At 41.0% G+C, this 15,533-nt stretch overlaps 1 protein-coding gene across 2 annotated transcripts in view; it reads left to right on the top strand.

Annotated features, from left to right (window-relative positions):
- PDE8A (phosphodiesterase 8A) overlaps positions 1 to 15,533 on the top strand; it is a 157,208-nt gene that overhangs the window by 8,013 nt on the left and 133,662 nt on the right. Inside the window, exons 2-3 of one of the 2 annotated variants that reach the window (XM_017884273.1) lie at positions 7,695 to 7,815; positions 10,523 to 10,659. The exons of the other annotated variant lie outside the window; for it this stretch is intronic. Of the exons in view, the coding sequence (XP_017739762.1) occupies positions 10,639 to 10,659 (21 nt within the window). The 5' untranslated portion in view covers positions 7,695 to 7,815; positions 10,523 to 10,638. The remainder of the gene's footprint in view (positions 1 to 7,694; positions 7,816 to 10,522; positions 10,660 to 15,533) is intronic. 2 annotated transcript variants of the gene reach the window in all.

Here is a 15,533-nt window from a genome sequence, read left to right as displayed (position 1 = left end):
AAAAAAAAAAAAAAAAAAAAAAAGAACAGAGGGAGAAGTACTTAGGACATGAGTAATCCCTCAGTCTTACCCAAGCTCAGTGGCTTCATCCTGGTTTCTCAGTACACTGAGGCAGTAGGAGGTGATGGATTCTGCAGTTCTTAGAGTGCAAACTATTCATATTAGTAATAACCACCATTTCTTGGATGCCCTCTGTGTTGCAAGCACCATGTTAGATGCTTTAAAGATGTTATCTCATTTAATCCTTTCAACCCTGTGAGGTGGCAGGTATAATTTCCCTTTAGCAGATAAGACACCAGAGGTTAGAAATTTGCCCAAGGTCATACATTTAAGCTGGGATTCAAATCCACTGGTCCTGGCTCTCACCATTGCATTTCCCATTCTTTCGTCTTCTGCTAAGCTGCAGATTTCACAGGTCAACTGGGTTTTAAGCAGGCATCTTGAATCTGCATTATCAGGATTTTGTTAAGTTTCGACTTACTGAGGAAGTTGGTTACAGCCCTACCTTAGGTTCCTGAGTTTGAGGAAGTTGAAGTCATCTTCAGCCCTGTCCCAGTTAACTCCTGAAGCCAGATATTTTGTGATGCCCTCCGATCTGCCCTCTGCTGTCTGAAATTAGTTGGGAGGGCATCCCTTGGGAGTTTTTTTTCCTTTCCTCTTGCTCCTGCTCAGGTTTCAGGCAGCCTGCCTTACCAAGAGTTCTTCTCCAGGAGCTGGTTCTTTCCATTGCCCTTTGCCTAGAGTGCTGTTCCCCGACCAGTGCTGCAGGCACCTATCTTCCCAGGAGTTATTCAGGGCCCAGCTGAAAGCTTCCTTGAGCCCTTAGCTGGCTTGCACTCTTTTCTCTGCTCTTGGGACCTGCTCCTGTATCCCTGTGATTTCTGTCTTCAGCCTTCTGCTAGATTATAGGCTGCTTGAGGGCAAGTACTGTGTCCTAGTTTCATTATAGTTCCCAAAGTGCTTGGCACACTCGGTAAATATTTGAATAAGTACACCAGTCTCTAAGGCTGAAAGGGCTTTTATTCATGTTCCACGAGTCTATCTCACCTTGTTTAGATTTAACAAAAGTTGTTGGGGTGTGTTCTGTGTTTTAACAGAAAGCTAAAATACCCTTAAGCCAGTGATTAATCTGTGGGGTGATTAGTAAAGCTTTTGCCTCTAATTTTGGCTGAGTTAGGGTTGAGCAATGTTCCTGGATCCCGTCCTTCTGTTCTACTTTTGTTCTGCTCTGTTTGGTAAAGAGTGGTAGAGTATCATGTCAGAGAGCTGTTTTGACAAGTTTGTATTGCATGTCTTAGCTACAGGCACCATATGTAGTTTGCCCATCCACACAGAGAGGAAGGATGTTGCAGATTTCCCAGAACTTTGAGGGTGACCTCAAATAATTTGGGATGGGGGACTTTGTCAGTGCTTTTATTCTGTATTGGTTGGAAATACACCTTTGCTGTTCATCCTCTTTTACTGCCTGCCCTCTCCCTTTCATGTCCTGTTAGTGAGTACAGGAGCTGCTTTACTTCCTCTTACTCTGCTTATAGGATAACCCAAAGAGCTAGTGGCACGTTAGCAGTTCCCAGGTTGTCTGCAGAGGTTTGGTGTTGATGGCAGCTCCCTAGTGAGGTGTTAAAAGACTATAGGAGGAGGAGCCAGAAGATGTGTGTTTTGGGTCCAGCTCCATCAGACTTTGGCCATGTGATATTTGGCAACTCCTGATCCTGAGTTTTCTCAAGTACAGAGTGAAACTAGAATACCTGGGTTCTGATGAGGGTAACTAAAAATAATCTGCGTGAAAGTGTTTTGTAAACTCCAAGACACTGTCACACGTAAGGATTGACCATTTTCTCTTTTTTTTTTTTTTGAGACGGAGTCTTGCTCTGTCGCCCAGGCTGGAGTGCAGTGGCCGGATCTCAGCTCACTGCAAGCCCCGCCTCCCGGGTTTACGCCATTCTCCTGCCTCAGCCTCCCGAGTAGCTGGGACTACAGGCGCCCGCCACCTCGCCCGGCTAGTTTTTTGTATCTTTTAGTAGAGACGGGGTTTCACCGGGTTAGCCAGGATGGTCTCGATCTCCTGACCTTGTGATCCGCCCGTCTCGGCCTCCCAAAGTGCTGGGATTACAGGCTTGAGCCACCGCGCCCGGCCACCATTTTCTTATGAGAACCTTTCTCAAAGGCAAACTTGGTTCAAATATATCTGTTTTTTAATGCAGCTCTCATTTTAAATATAGTTTTGTTTTTCTCCAATATTTTGTGAAAATTTTCATAGAGCAAAGTTGAGAGAATTATGCACTCATATGCCTGCCATCTGGATTCTGCAGTTAACACTTTTCTATGTTTGTCTTGTATCTATCCTCTTTTATCCATCCATCAACCCGTTTTATTTTTGGATTCACTTCAAAGTAAGTTCCACCCATCAGTATACTCAACCCCTAAATATTTCAGTATGTATATCAAGTACTAGAGCTCAAAATTTGAATTTTGGGCATGGTAGCACACATCTGTAGTCCCATCTACTCAGGAGCTGAGGCAGAAGGATTGCTTGAGCCCAGGTAGTTTGAGACCAGCCTGGGCAATATAGCACGACCTCATCTCAAAAGAAAAAATTAATTCAAAATTAAATAAATTCAAAGTTTACTTTTTTAAATGTGAAATGCCATAAAGTAAAATGTGTAAATTTTATATGTACCATTCGTGAGATATGACAAATGTATATGCCTATGTACTACAAATCTCTATCAAGATACAGAATTACACAATATTATAATCACCCCCAAAAGTTCTATTGTGCTCCCTCTCCGTTCTTACCCCCAACCACCAGCAACCACTGTTCTGAATTTTTTCCATTATAAATTATTTTTGCCTATTCTGATTTCATGTAAATAGAACCTTACAGTATAGATTATTCTTTTTTTTATAAGGCTTATTTCACTCAGCATAATGTTTTTGAGATTCTTCTATGCTGCACGAGTCAGTAGTTTGTTCTTTTTTCTAATTAGTCTGTTACATGAATAAAGCACAGTTCACTTATTCATTCTTTTGTTGATGGATACTAGGGCCATTTCTAATTTTTGGCTATTATGACTAAAGCTACAATGAATATTCTAGCATATGTTATTTTGTGGATATATGCTTTCATTCCTCTTGGTTAAATACCACGAAGTGAAATTGCTAGGTCATAGGATAGGTATAAGTGTAGCTTTTTAAGAAACTGCTTGACTTTTTCCCAAAATAGTTATTCAATATTACACTCATGCCAACAATGTATGATAAAAGTTCAGTTGCTCTACATCCTTCCCATCATTTGGTGTTAATCAGTATTTTAATTTTAGCCATTCTGGTGGGTGTGTAGTGATATCTCATTGTGGTTTTGATTTGTATTTCCTTGATGGTTGATGATTTTGAGTACTTTTTTCATGTGCTTATTGTTCATTTACTGTATTGTCTTTTTAAAGTTTTTATTTTAATACTTTTTTATTAAAAGGAAATATAAATATCATGACCTTTGGGTAGGGAAGGACTGATTAAGCAAGTTACACAAGGCATTTCCATAAAGGAGATGGTTGATAAATCCAACTACGTTAAAATAAAGACCTTCTCATCAAAAGAGCGAAAAGGAAAGCTGCAGACTGGAAGAAGACATTTGCAATGCATAGTACCAATAAAGAATTAGTACTCAGAGAGGTCCTAAACGTAATAAGAAAACAACAGCCCAGTTGAAAAATTGGAAAAGGTTGGAACAGGCACAGCACTAAGAGGAAACCAAATAGCTAATAACATGTGAAAAGATTTTCAACCTCATTGGGGAAATGCAAATTAAACCCACAGTGAAATAACATTTTATACTCATCAGATTGGCAGTATTTTGAGGAACTGCTCAACGTTAGGTAGAGGTGTAAATTAGTTCAACTACTAGGGAAACCCATTGTCATTGCCAGCTAGAGTTGAACAGGTGACCCTGTGACATAGCAGCTTCTCTCCTAGAAACTCTTAGGTATCTTTACTGGAAACATGTACAAGAATTTTCAGAGCAGCATTACTTTTGATTGCAAACTTTCGTGTAAAACCCAAATGTCCATTAACAACATAATGGATAAACAAGTTGTGGTATGTTCAAAGAAGGGAATACTTCACAGCTGTGAAAAATGAATGGATTACAGCTGCAGATATTAACTTTCATAAATCTCAAAAACTTAATGTGGAGAGAAGAAGCCATCAACAAATTTATAAGGTATGATTATTTTTCTTTAAAGATTGATAGGCTGGGAGTGGTGGCTCACACCTGTAATCCCAGCAATTTGGGAGGCCGAGGCAGGAGGATTACTTGAGGCCAAGAGTTTGAGATCAGCCTGGACAACATAGCAAGACCCCATCTCTAACAAAAAAAAGCTAAACAATATATAGTAATACACACATAGGTGTTAAAAGTTACTGTAAAATCAGTTCAGGCAAATAAAGTTTATTTTAAGGACTTAAATGTTTAACATGTTAATTTGAGTGCCTAATATAGAGGCTGTAAGAGGATAACAGGCCCTGCTCTCAGGGAACAATTAGTCCTTTCTGGAAAGGTAGGGTAGGTCTCTGACCTGGAAGTGATGATGGCACCTTGGGGGATGGATTGTGGAGGTAGGAGCTTGGTCTGGATTGGTCATAAGGTACAGAAAGAGGAAAGGAGGGAGAGGTTTGACCTGGGCTTAAAAGACTGGGAAGATGTGGATAAGTGGAAAATACATCTCTGGATAAGGGGAAGGAAGGGTACAGGGGTTGGGTGCATGTTCCAGTTATAAGGAGGCTGACCAGGGATAGGAGGGGAGGTCTAAAAGCCAGGTTGAGGAGTTTGAAGTCCATCCTATAAACATTAGAGAACTCTCAAAGGCATTTCATTTTCAGCAGGGTAGTCAAAGGATAAACATATTTCATGAAGATTAGGTTTCAGGCAAAAATTGCAATAGGTAGGGTGAAGGAAAGCTAGAGGTAGGGCACTATCCACGACCTATTGCAGTGGTTCAGGCACAAGGTATGACCAGGTATGACTAACTTAGTGCAGTGGTTTGGAACAGGAGGGAATGAGGGAAGGAAAAGCTGACTAGTGACAGATGGGATTTGGTGAGTGAAGGGGTGGAGAGTGGAGGGTGACTCAGAGGTTGGGGTTTACCAGCTTAGAAGGACTGTGATAACATGCCACAATTTGTACAGTGCTTTATGGTTTACCAAATGCTATTTTTGTACCTCATCTCATTTGATGTTCCCCAAACCATGGGGAGGTGGAAAGGAGGGATTTTATTTTCCCTGTTTAAGGCCTAAAGAAGCAGAAATTCAGAGATTGAGTGACTTGTTCAAGTTTGTGCTGACCACTTAACAGAAACAGGTTCACTGTAATAGCATAAGGGAGAAGTCAGAGGAAAGTGAAGTTAGGGAGTTTTTAAGAAAACCTTTCTTGTCTTTTGGTTCTGAGTTCATCTTATAAAAATAAACTTTTACTTTTCCTGATTGTAAAAGTCATATTCATTGTAGAAAACTTGAAACATACAGAAAAGAACAAGGATCGGCCGGGTGTGGTGGCTCATGCCTGTAATTCCAGCACTTTGGGATGCCGAGGCAGGCGGATCACAAGGTCAGCAGATCGAGACCATCCTGGATAACATGGTGAAACCCTGTCTCTTCTAAAAATACAAAAAATTAGCTGGGTATGGTGGCAGGTGCCTGTAGTCCCAGCTACTTGGGAGGCTGAGGCAGGAGAATGGCATGAAGCCAGGAGGTGGAGTTCTCAGTGAGCCGAAATTGCACCACTGCAGTCCCGCCTGGGTGACAGAGCGAGACTCCATCTCCAACAAGGATCACTTAAATTGTACAATCACTTAAATTGCACAGTCAGGAGATCATGCCTCATAAAATGGTGGTGTGTTTCCTTCCATCCATGTAGATTGCTTTGAATAACTGTAATTAAGAACTTTTTTGGGCTGGGTGTAGTGACTCATGCCTGTAAATCCCAGCACTTTTGGGAGGACAAGATGGGAGAATCACTTGAGACCAGGAGTTTGAGACCAGCTTGGGAAACATAGTAAGACCCCCATTCTCTATTAAAAAAAAAAAAATGAATAAATAAATTAGCTGGGCATGGTGGTGCACACCTGTAATCCCAGCTACTTAGGAGACTGAGGCTGGAGGATTGCTTGAGGCTGGGAGTTTGGGGTTGCAGTGAGCTATGATTGTGCCACTGTACTCCAACCTGGGTGACAGAGTGAGACGTTGTCTCTTAAAAAGCAAAAAAGCAAAAATTTTTAAACCTGTTTTGTTTTTTAGTCCTAGGAAACATTTAACTGTTATTTATTTAAATGCTGTCCCCTTAAATTTTCTCATTTTCTCTTCTGCAGCTCCCTCCAAAAGATAGATTGAGACGCATCTTGATCTGTTCTCCATGTCTCTTCACTTTTCTTTTACTTCCCCTCTCTGTGCTATCTTCTGGAAGGATTTTTTAGCTCAATATTTTAAGTCACGAATTCATTCCTCAAGGTCGACTCAGCTCTTTAGCCCACTGAGTTTTAAAATTTGAGTTTTTGTCTTCAATCTATGGTTTGCTCTTTTTTCATAACTGCTTATTCATGTTTTATGGTTCCAGCATACTCCCTTATCTCTTTGAGGATATTAATTATACTCACTTTAAAGTCCTATTCTGATTGCTGTTTATTAAAAACACTTTTTATTGAGTTATAAATGCAATCAGCCAAGGTATACAAAATCCCTAAGTGTACAGCTTGATGAATTTTCCTCATGTTCCCATGTAATCACCACCCAAATCAAGACAACATTTCCAGCTTTCCAGAAGGCTGCCTTGTGGCTGTTCACTGTTTTTCAGTATTTTAACATTTTATGAAAATCTGAAAATACAGCAGTCTTGAAGAATTTTTCACAGGGTACCCCTGTATACCCAATGCCTGTATTTTACATTAGCATTTTACTGTACTTGCTTTATCACATATATCCATGTATCCATTCTTCTACCTATCATTCTCCTTTTTCTTTGATATATTTTAAAGTAACTACAAATGAGGATGGGCACGGTGGCTTATGCCTGTAATCCCAGCACTTTGGGAGACCGAGGAGGGTGGATCACCTGAGGTCAGGATTTCAAGACCTGGCCAACATGGTGAAACCCTGTCTCTACTAAAAATAAAAAAAATTAGCTGGGCGTGGTGGCAGGTGCCTGTAATCCCAGCTACTAGAGGCTGAGGCAGGAGAATCGCTTGAACCCGGGAGGTGGAGGTTGCAGTAAGCTGAGATCACACCATTGCACTCCAGCCTGGGCAACAAGAGGGAAACTCTGTCTCAAAAAAAAAAAAAAAAAGTAATTGCAAATGTTAGTATCCTATACTTCCCCTTAAATATTTCAGCATGAATTTGATATTTGTTTAGGTTTTTTCCTTTTGAGGCAACATTTACACACAATGAAATGCACAAATATTTAGTGTGTATTTGCTGAGTTTTGACAAGTGCATACATACATCTGTGTAATCCAAACCTCTATGAAGTTATAGAACATTATTTTCATTCCAGAAAGTTTCATCATGCTCTTTACTGGACAGTCTCCCAACCATGCTTCTGATTTTTTTCTTACCATAGATTAGTTTTGCCTGTTCTAATTTTAATATAAGTGGAGTTACACAGTATGTACCTTTTTTTTTTTTTTTTTTTTTTTGAGGCAGGGTCTCCTTCTGTTGTCTAGACTGGAGTGCGGTGCTGTGGTCATAGTTAACTGCATCCTTGACTTCCCTGGCTCAAGTGATCCTCCTGCCACTTCAACTTCCTGAGTAGCTGGGACTACAGGTACGCACCACCACGCCTGGCTAATTAAAAAAATATTTTTGTAGAGACAGGGTCTCACTGTGTTGCTCAGGCTGGTCTCAAACTCCTGGGCTCAAGCAATCCTCCTGCCTCAGCTTCCCAAAGTGTTGGGATTACAGGTGTAAGCCACCACGTCCAGTGTATGTACTCTTATATAAGACTTCTTTCCCTCAGCATTATGTTTTTGGGATTCATCTATGTTTCATGTCTCAGTAGTTCATAATATTACACAATTAACTTTTAAAAGCTCACAATAAATATTGTTAAATTGCCCTCCAGGAAAATGGGATGAAATTTTGTAATGAAAAAATCCCTGAGGGGGCATGCACTACTTTACCCTGCCTTGTGGTCAGATTTTTATTTCATAAGGAGCGTGTGAGAGCGCTTTGTGATGCTTTCAACAATCTGACTGTGAGAGGTGGTATTTTATTGGTATTTTAGTTTGAATTTATTTCATTTATTATTTGTTACTCTTTATTTCTCCCAAGTATGTTTTGGACTTTTGAATTTCCTCTTCTGTGAATTTTTCATGTCTGTTGCCTATATCTCTATTTAGGTTTTAGAGGTTAAATTATTACTTACAAGAACTTTTTAATAAGTGTGAATGTTAAATTTTGACCTCATGTACATTGCAAATTTTTTTCCTCAAGTATCTTTTTATTTTTTTTTAGATACTGTTTAAACATTTTTTTTTTAAATTTAATGATTTTTAGAACTAGGGTCTTGCTCTGTTGCCTAGGCTGGAGTGCAGTGGCAGCCTCACTGCAGCCTCAAACTTTTGTGCTCAAGTGATCCTCCCACCTTAGCCTCCTGAGTAGCTGGGACTGTAGATGTATGCCACCATGCCTGGCTGATTTTTAAATTTTTTTAAAAAGAGACAGGATCTCCCCATGTTGTCCAAGTGGTCTTGAACTCCTGGGCTCAGAGGATCCTCCTGCCTTAGCCTCTCAAAATGCTGAGATTACAGGCGTGAGCTACCTTGCTTGGCAGGTATTTGTGTATCTAAACAGAGAAAAAGTATAATAACAATACAGTATAAAAGATAAGAAATGGGCTGGGCATGGTGACTCATGCCTGTAATCCCAGCACTCTGGGAGGCTGAGGCGGGCGAATCACTTGAGGTCAGAAGTTCAAGACCAGCCTTGCCAACATGGTGAGACCCCCATCCCTACTTAAAAATACAAAAATTAGCCGGGTATGGTGGCGTACGCCTGTAATCCCAGCTACTCAGGAGGCTGAGGCAGGAAAGTCGCTTGAACTCAGGAGGCAGAGATTGCAGTGAGCTGAGATGGCGCCACTACAGTCCATCCTGGACAACAGAGCGAGACTGTCTCAAAAAAAAAAAAAAAAAAAAAAAAAAGGTGGTACACTTATAGAAGTCACTTACCATGAATGGGGCTTACAGGACTGGAAGCTGCTCTGAGTGAGTCAGTGAATGAGTGGTGAGTGAATGCGAAGGCCTAGGATATTACTGTGTACTACTGTAGACCTGATCAACACTGTACACTTAGGCTACACTAAATTTGTTTTAAACATTTTTATTTCTTCAGTAATCTCAACTTACTGTAACTTTTTTACTTTATAAAGTTTTTTTTTAACTTTTTGACACTTTTAAAGTAATACTTAGCTTAAAACATGAACATACTGTATAGCTGTACATAAGTATTTTCTTTCTTCACATAGTTATTCTATAAGCTTTTTTCCATTATAATTTTTTTTCTTTTTGAGACAGGGTCTCACTCTGTCACCCAGGCGGGAATGCAGTGGCGCGATCTTGGCTTACTGCAACCTCTGTCTCCTTGGCTCAATCGATCCTCCCACCTTAGCTTCCTAAGTAGCTGGGACTACAGTCGTGCACCACCATGACTGGCTAATTTTTTGTATTTTTTTGTAGAGATGGGGTCTTGCTATGTTGTCCAGGCTGGCCTTGAACTCCTGAGCTCAAGCAATCCACCCACTTTGGCCTCCCAAAGTGCTGGGATTACAGGTGTGAGCCGCCCCACCCAGCCTTGATTTTTAAATGTAGTGACAAATTGCAGCCATTTTCCCATGTTATTAATTTCTTCAGAACATTTATATGATGGTACTAATGCTGCCATGTACATCTTTTTTTTTTTTTTTTTTTTGAGACGGAATTTTGCTCTTGTTGCCTAGGCCGGAGTGCAATGGCATGATCTTGGCTCACCACAATCTCTGCCTCCCAGGTTCAAGTGATTCTCCTGCCTCAGCCTTCCGAGTAGCTGGGATTACAGGCGCATGCCACCATGCCAGGCTAATTTTTTTGTATTTTTAGTAGAGATGGGGTTTCTCCATGTTGGTCCGGCTGGTCTCGAACTCCCAACCTCAGGTAATCCACCCGCCTCGGCCTCCCAAAGTGCTGGGATTACAGGCGTGAGCCACTGCGCCCAGCCATGTATATCTTCTTACAACAGGTTTAAGATGGGTATAATTTTATAAGCCTTTGTGCACAAAGACTTGGATTTATTCTTAGAATCCACTTTTAAGTCTTGATTTCAGGTTTTAAAACATTTTAGAGTAGTCTATACTGAAAATGCCCTAAATTAAAAAATTTTTATATATAAACTTGGCTTTAGATAAGTTATATTTACTTATTGAAATCTTCCATTTGCTTAAGAATTGATTCCTTAGTGGGACCTTTGACTTTACCATATCCAACTTACTTTCTCAGTTTTATAGAGGAGGAAATCGAAACCCTAAGGCAGTTGGGAGACAGGTGCAAGATCACACTGCAAGTACTGGTGAAGCTGGGACAAGAACCCCAAGCTAACTCTTGTCCTTTATCCCATGACACCTTTTATATTCATGGTAAGTGAACCAGAGTTACTTCACTCCCTTTGGTCATTTCACTAATATGGCCTGGCCTCAGACTCTGCATGCTTTTCTAATTCAGGTTTGCAAAGTGTACCCTTGTCCAGCAGGCTTTACTGTATCAGAAGCAATAAAGAAGTTGAACACCTGGAATTTCTAAACTTGGATGTCATTAGAGGAGTTGCTAGATTATTGCAAAATGGTTCTGTTTTTATTTTGAATGCATGTACAGATACCTGTTTTTTCATCTTAGTTTGTAACTCATACACTTGGGGTTAGCGTTGGCATGCAGTGAAACCTACAGTATTTATTAATACGTAGTCATTAACTGTATTTTTGATCAGCTTCCTTTACTACCCTAACATTTTTAGGTAAAAACAGGAGGTCTTGTTCCTTTTTTCTCCCTAAATCATTATGCCCTGTCTTTTGTTATTCTAGAATTAAGAAATAGGGTCTTAAAAGCCAAAAATTTCCCATGAGGTGAATTATAATAAAGGCTTTCCTTGGGATGAAGAAGGCAGGCAGGGATAATACCCTGTGGGCCAGCAGTATTTTCAAAAGGCACAGAACACCTCTATGGAGATAATTGATAGTTGACTATATGAGCAAACATACACTTATTTTCAATATTGCTAAAAATTAGTTCTTCCATTAGACACTAATCTCTAATGAGATTAGTTTTCAGAGACAGTGAGTTAGAAATTGTTTTAGTGGTTTTCTAGTCTGACTTCTTGAACTCCATTGTAGATATTCTCTTGTCAGTTCTCCCATCTACACAGAGAACTCCAGTTTGGTAAATTTTCCTGATAGGTCACATTCTTTTCTTTTCTTTTTTTTTTAAAGACAGAATCTCGCTCTCTCACCCAGGCTGGAGTTCAGTGGCACAATCTTGGCTCACTGCAACCTCTGCCTCCTGGGTTCAGTCAATTTTCCTGCCTCAGCCTCCCAAGCAGCTGGGATTACAGGTACCACCCACCACACCTAGCTAATTTTGGTATTTTTAGTAGAGATGGGGTTTCACCATGTTGGCCAGGCTGGTCCTTGAACTCCCGACCTCAGGTGATCTGCCTGTCTTGGCTTCCCAATGTGCTGGGATTATAGGCGTGAGCTGCCGTGCCCAGCCCATATTCTTTATTGAACAATAAAATATTCCTTCATTCGTTCAGCAAACCTTTGGTGCTTACCTTGGGCTAGGAACTGCACTAGATACTTGCTGGTAATGTGATGATGAATAAGATGTGGCCTCCCTTTTGTTGTTGTTGTTGTTGTTGTTGTTTTTGAGGCGGAGTCTTGCTCTGTCGCCAGGCTGGAGTTCAGCGGTACAATCTTGGCTCACTGCAACCTTCGCCTCCCGGGTTCAAGCGATTCTCCTTCCTTAGCCTCCTGAGTAGCTAGGACTACAGGTGGGCACCAGTACACCCAGCTAATTTTTTGTATTTTTAGTAGAGATGGGGTTTCACCATGTTAGCCAGGGTGATCTCCATCTCTTGACCTCGTGATTCACCTGCCTCGGCCTCCCAAAGTGCTGGGATTATAGGCATGAGCTACCACACCTGGCTGGCCTCACTTTTAAAATGATAAGCTCACAAGACAACAACTTTACCTCTAATTGTGTGTGTGTTTCCACTGCCCCCTTGATTTTATAAAACCTGTATAGAAATGTAAACATATTGTTGCTGCAATACAGTTAAAAAGAGCAGGGGAATTGAAATCTGAAAACTTAGGTTCAAATTCTGGGCTTTCTCTTTGGTTTTGGTACTTATTTAGCTGTGTGAGCTGGAGCAAATTGAATAACTTGTCTGTGAGCCACAGTTCCTTGTATATAAAATGTGGACATGAGAGAAGGTATGGGAAGATACCTTCTAATCTGTTAATGCAGCTTAGAAGTAACAGACTTTTCTTGTTTTTCTTTGCCTATTAACCAGAGTTTTGTTTTCTCACCAGTGGGCCACTGGAGAAGGAAGCTCTGTTATAATCCTTTCAGTGCTGCTGAATATACTGATAATGGAAAAATAAATAGGGGTGCACTGGTTTTCTGCCCTGTAGACCAAAAAACAGTTTTCAGTGCCAAAAGCTGTGTTTGTCTTGTAAGACCAAGAATGTTTCTGCAATGTAGGACAGCTTGAGATCCCACTGAATCTCTTGGGTAATCACATGGTTTTGGTTTAGATTCAGTTGTTTATAGGGCTAGCTTTTCTTACTGTGCTCACTTTCTGCTGTAGTAAAATAATGTAGACTGGCTGGAGGTGGTCTCTGGTCAGGGTTATTATGAACTGGCCTTGTTCTTCCAGTGTGCAGACCCTGGCTAATCAGAGAAGTGTACCTGTCCCATAACTAGGCTCTGGAAAGACCTTCAAGCATGCATGGCATGTGAACTTGGCCCTGGCTCCTCCCCACCAGGTCCATTTGGAGTCAGTGGTTTCTAAATGATGGCAGTGAGGGCTTTGCTCTGGCCCTCAGCCTTCTTAGCTTTCTCTACCACTGTAGAGCCAGGTAGCTAAAATAATCTGCCTTGTTTTTCTTCCTCATGAGGAAATTTTCTGGAATTGTTATCCCACCTTATCCATTCTTCTGAAAAACTTGTTTTCAGACCTCATTTTTCTAATTCCCAGATAACCAGAACCCACATGCAGAAGTCTAGGAGATCTGTACCCTGCAAGCAGAGGTTCAGAAAAGGAGCAGAGTGAGCAAATGCAGATATGATTGTTCTATTCCCCTGTCTAACACCCCCTGTGACTCCCAGTTGCCAAATTCAGACTCCTTTCTTTGGTGTGTAAAGCCCAGCCTGATGGGTTCCTGCCCCCTCTCCAGCTTCTTGCTGTGCCTCACACACTGAATGCCTTGAGTACTCACATTTCCAGGGACTTGATAACCTCTGGACTTTTGACGGTGCAGTTTCCTTGCCAATGCTCCGCGAGAATTTCTTTCCAATTTATTCAGTGTAATTAACAACAACAACAAAAAAACCTCGAAGGAAGAGCACTAAGAAGGAAGTAGGTAACTGTTAAAAGACTTTATGTCTAGAAAAAATGCCCCCTTGTTTTGTATTTGCAATATTCCACTACAAAAACAAAAAGACTAAGATAGGATAAAGGGTTCCGACTGTCAAGGTCATGCATGCTCAGAGGTTGGAGAGGTTCCTATGGTCTGCTGTAGGACAGTTTTTCCCTCCTGACTGTTTCACTATGGCCTTGAGGACCCAGAGAGTGGAAGAAGGTTGCAGAGAATGGATGGATATCCTAGGGACTGGAAGAGCATGGCGGCTGATACTGGGTATCCTTGTTGAACTCCAGGAGGGGTCTGAGGTTGTTGAAGTGGCTTCACCTTATTGGGCACCTGAAGACGTTGTCATTACAAATCAAAGATCTTCTGGATTTGATGGTGCACTGCTGAGTGTTGGATTATGAGATCACAGTGTGAGTGTGTGGCACAAACACACTTTCTGTGATTAGCTTGACATGTTTCTAGCTGTGACACCTTATAAAAGCATGGGTCACTAACCTGGAAATCAACTAAGACTGGTATAACAGTAAAGCTATAATGTATTAACTGTTTACTGCATACCAGGCACTGTTCTAAGTACTTTGTGCGTGAACTAAATTAATCCTGTGACAATCCACGGGGCTTGAGGTTACCTTAAAGATTCACCTTTTCAAACTTCTACCTTTTTTTTTTTTTTTTTTTTGTAGAGATGAGGGGGGTCTCGCTATGTTGCCCATGCTGGTCTTGAACTCCTGGCCTAAAGTGATCCTCCTGCATTGACTTCCTAAAAAACTCCCACACATGTAAAGCAGCTTTTCAGTTTGTGGACACCAGCTTGGGTGCCCTAAAGTTCCATTCAATTCTGACTGGAATTAGTGTAGACCCTCCGGGTTAAGGACTTGGTCCCATGAGGCTGCCCCCCTTCAGATGCCAAGCGAAAGTAGTAGATCTTTAGGTTGCCCCCAGTTGTCCGACTTGGTTACGAATTGGAAGTTCTCATGACCACCCTCTTGGGATTGATGATTTGCTAGACTGGCTCACAGTTTACTTACTAGATTACCAGTTTATTAGGAAGGATATATTTATTAAAGGTACAAATGAACAAAGAGGTGATACACAGGGTTAGGTCTAGAGAGTCCCAAGCACAGGAGCTTCAGTCCCTGTAGAGTTGGGTGCACCACCCTCTGGCATGTGGATGTGTTCTTGTTCACCAACCTGGATGGTCCCTGAACACATCCTTTTGGATTTTTATGGAGGCTTCATTACATAGGCATGGTTGATTAAATCACCAGTCATTGGTTATTAGCTCAACTTTCAACCCATTTCCTCTCCACTTGATCTTAGCCAAAAAGCTGAGAAGCGATCCCCATTTCCTCTCATTTTTCCTGGGGGAAGTGAGGGAGGTATGCTGAAAATCCCAGCCCTTTAATCCTATGGTTGCTTCCTGTGGTAACCAGCATTCATCTTGTGGTTATCTAGGGGCTTTCCACAAATTACCTCATTAGCATAAACTCCGGTGTTGTGGAATGAGCTTGTTATGAATAACAGAAGTCACTTCTTTCACCTTTATTGGCCTGGAGCTGCTCCAGAGCTGTTTCAGGACAAAAGACCAAATATTTTAACAAAAGGTAAGCTATGAGCGAGGAATTGTGGAAGAAGACCAAAATATGTATTTCTTATATCACAACTATACTTTGATATTTCCATATTTTTCATTTTACTTTTTTGAATTTAGTGAGATGTCATGTTTTTTTTTTTTTTGATCAAGACAAGTTTCGTGATTATATTGGTCAGGTTTCTTTTGACTGTAAGTGACATTATCCAGTCTAAACTAGCTGAAGCCAGAAGTAGAATTCGTGGATCAGTATAATCTGGCTTACATAACCAGA

Source organism: Rhinopithecus bieti, unplaced genomic scaffold (assembly GCF_001698545.2).
Source record: "Rhinopithecus bieti isolate Rb0 unplaced genomic scaffold, ASM169854v2 scaffold_14885, whole genome shotgun sequence".
Taxonomy (NCBI): domain Eukaryota; kingdom Metazoa; phylum Chordata; class Mammalia; order Primates; family Cercopithecidae; genus Rhinopithecus; species Rhinopithecus bieti.
The sequence above is the reverse complement of the archived record's forward strand: the minus strand, read 5'-3'. Positions and strand labels throughout refer to the sequence as shown.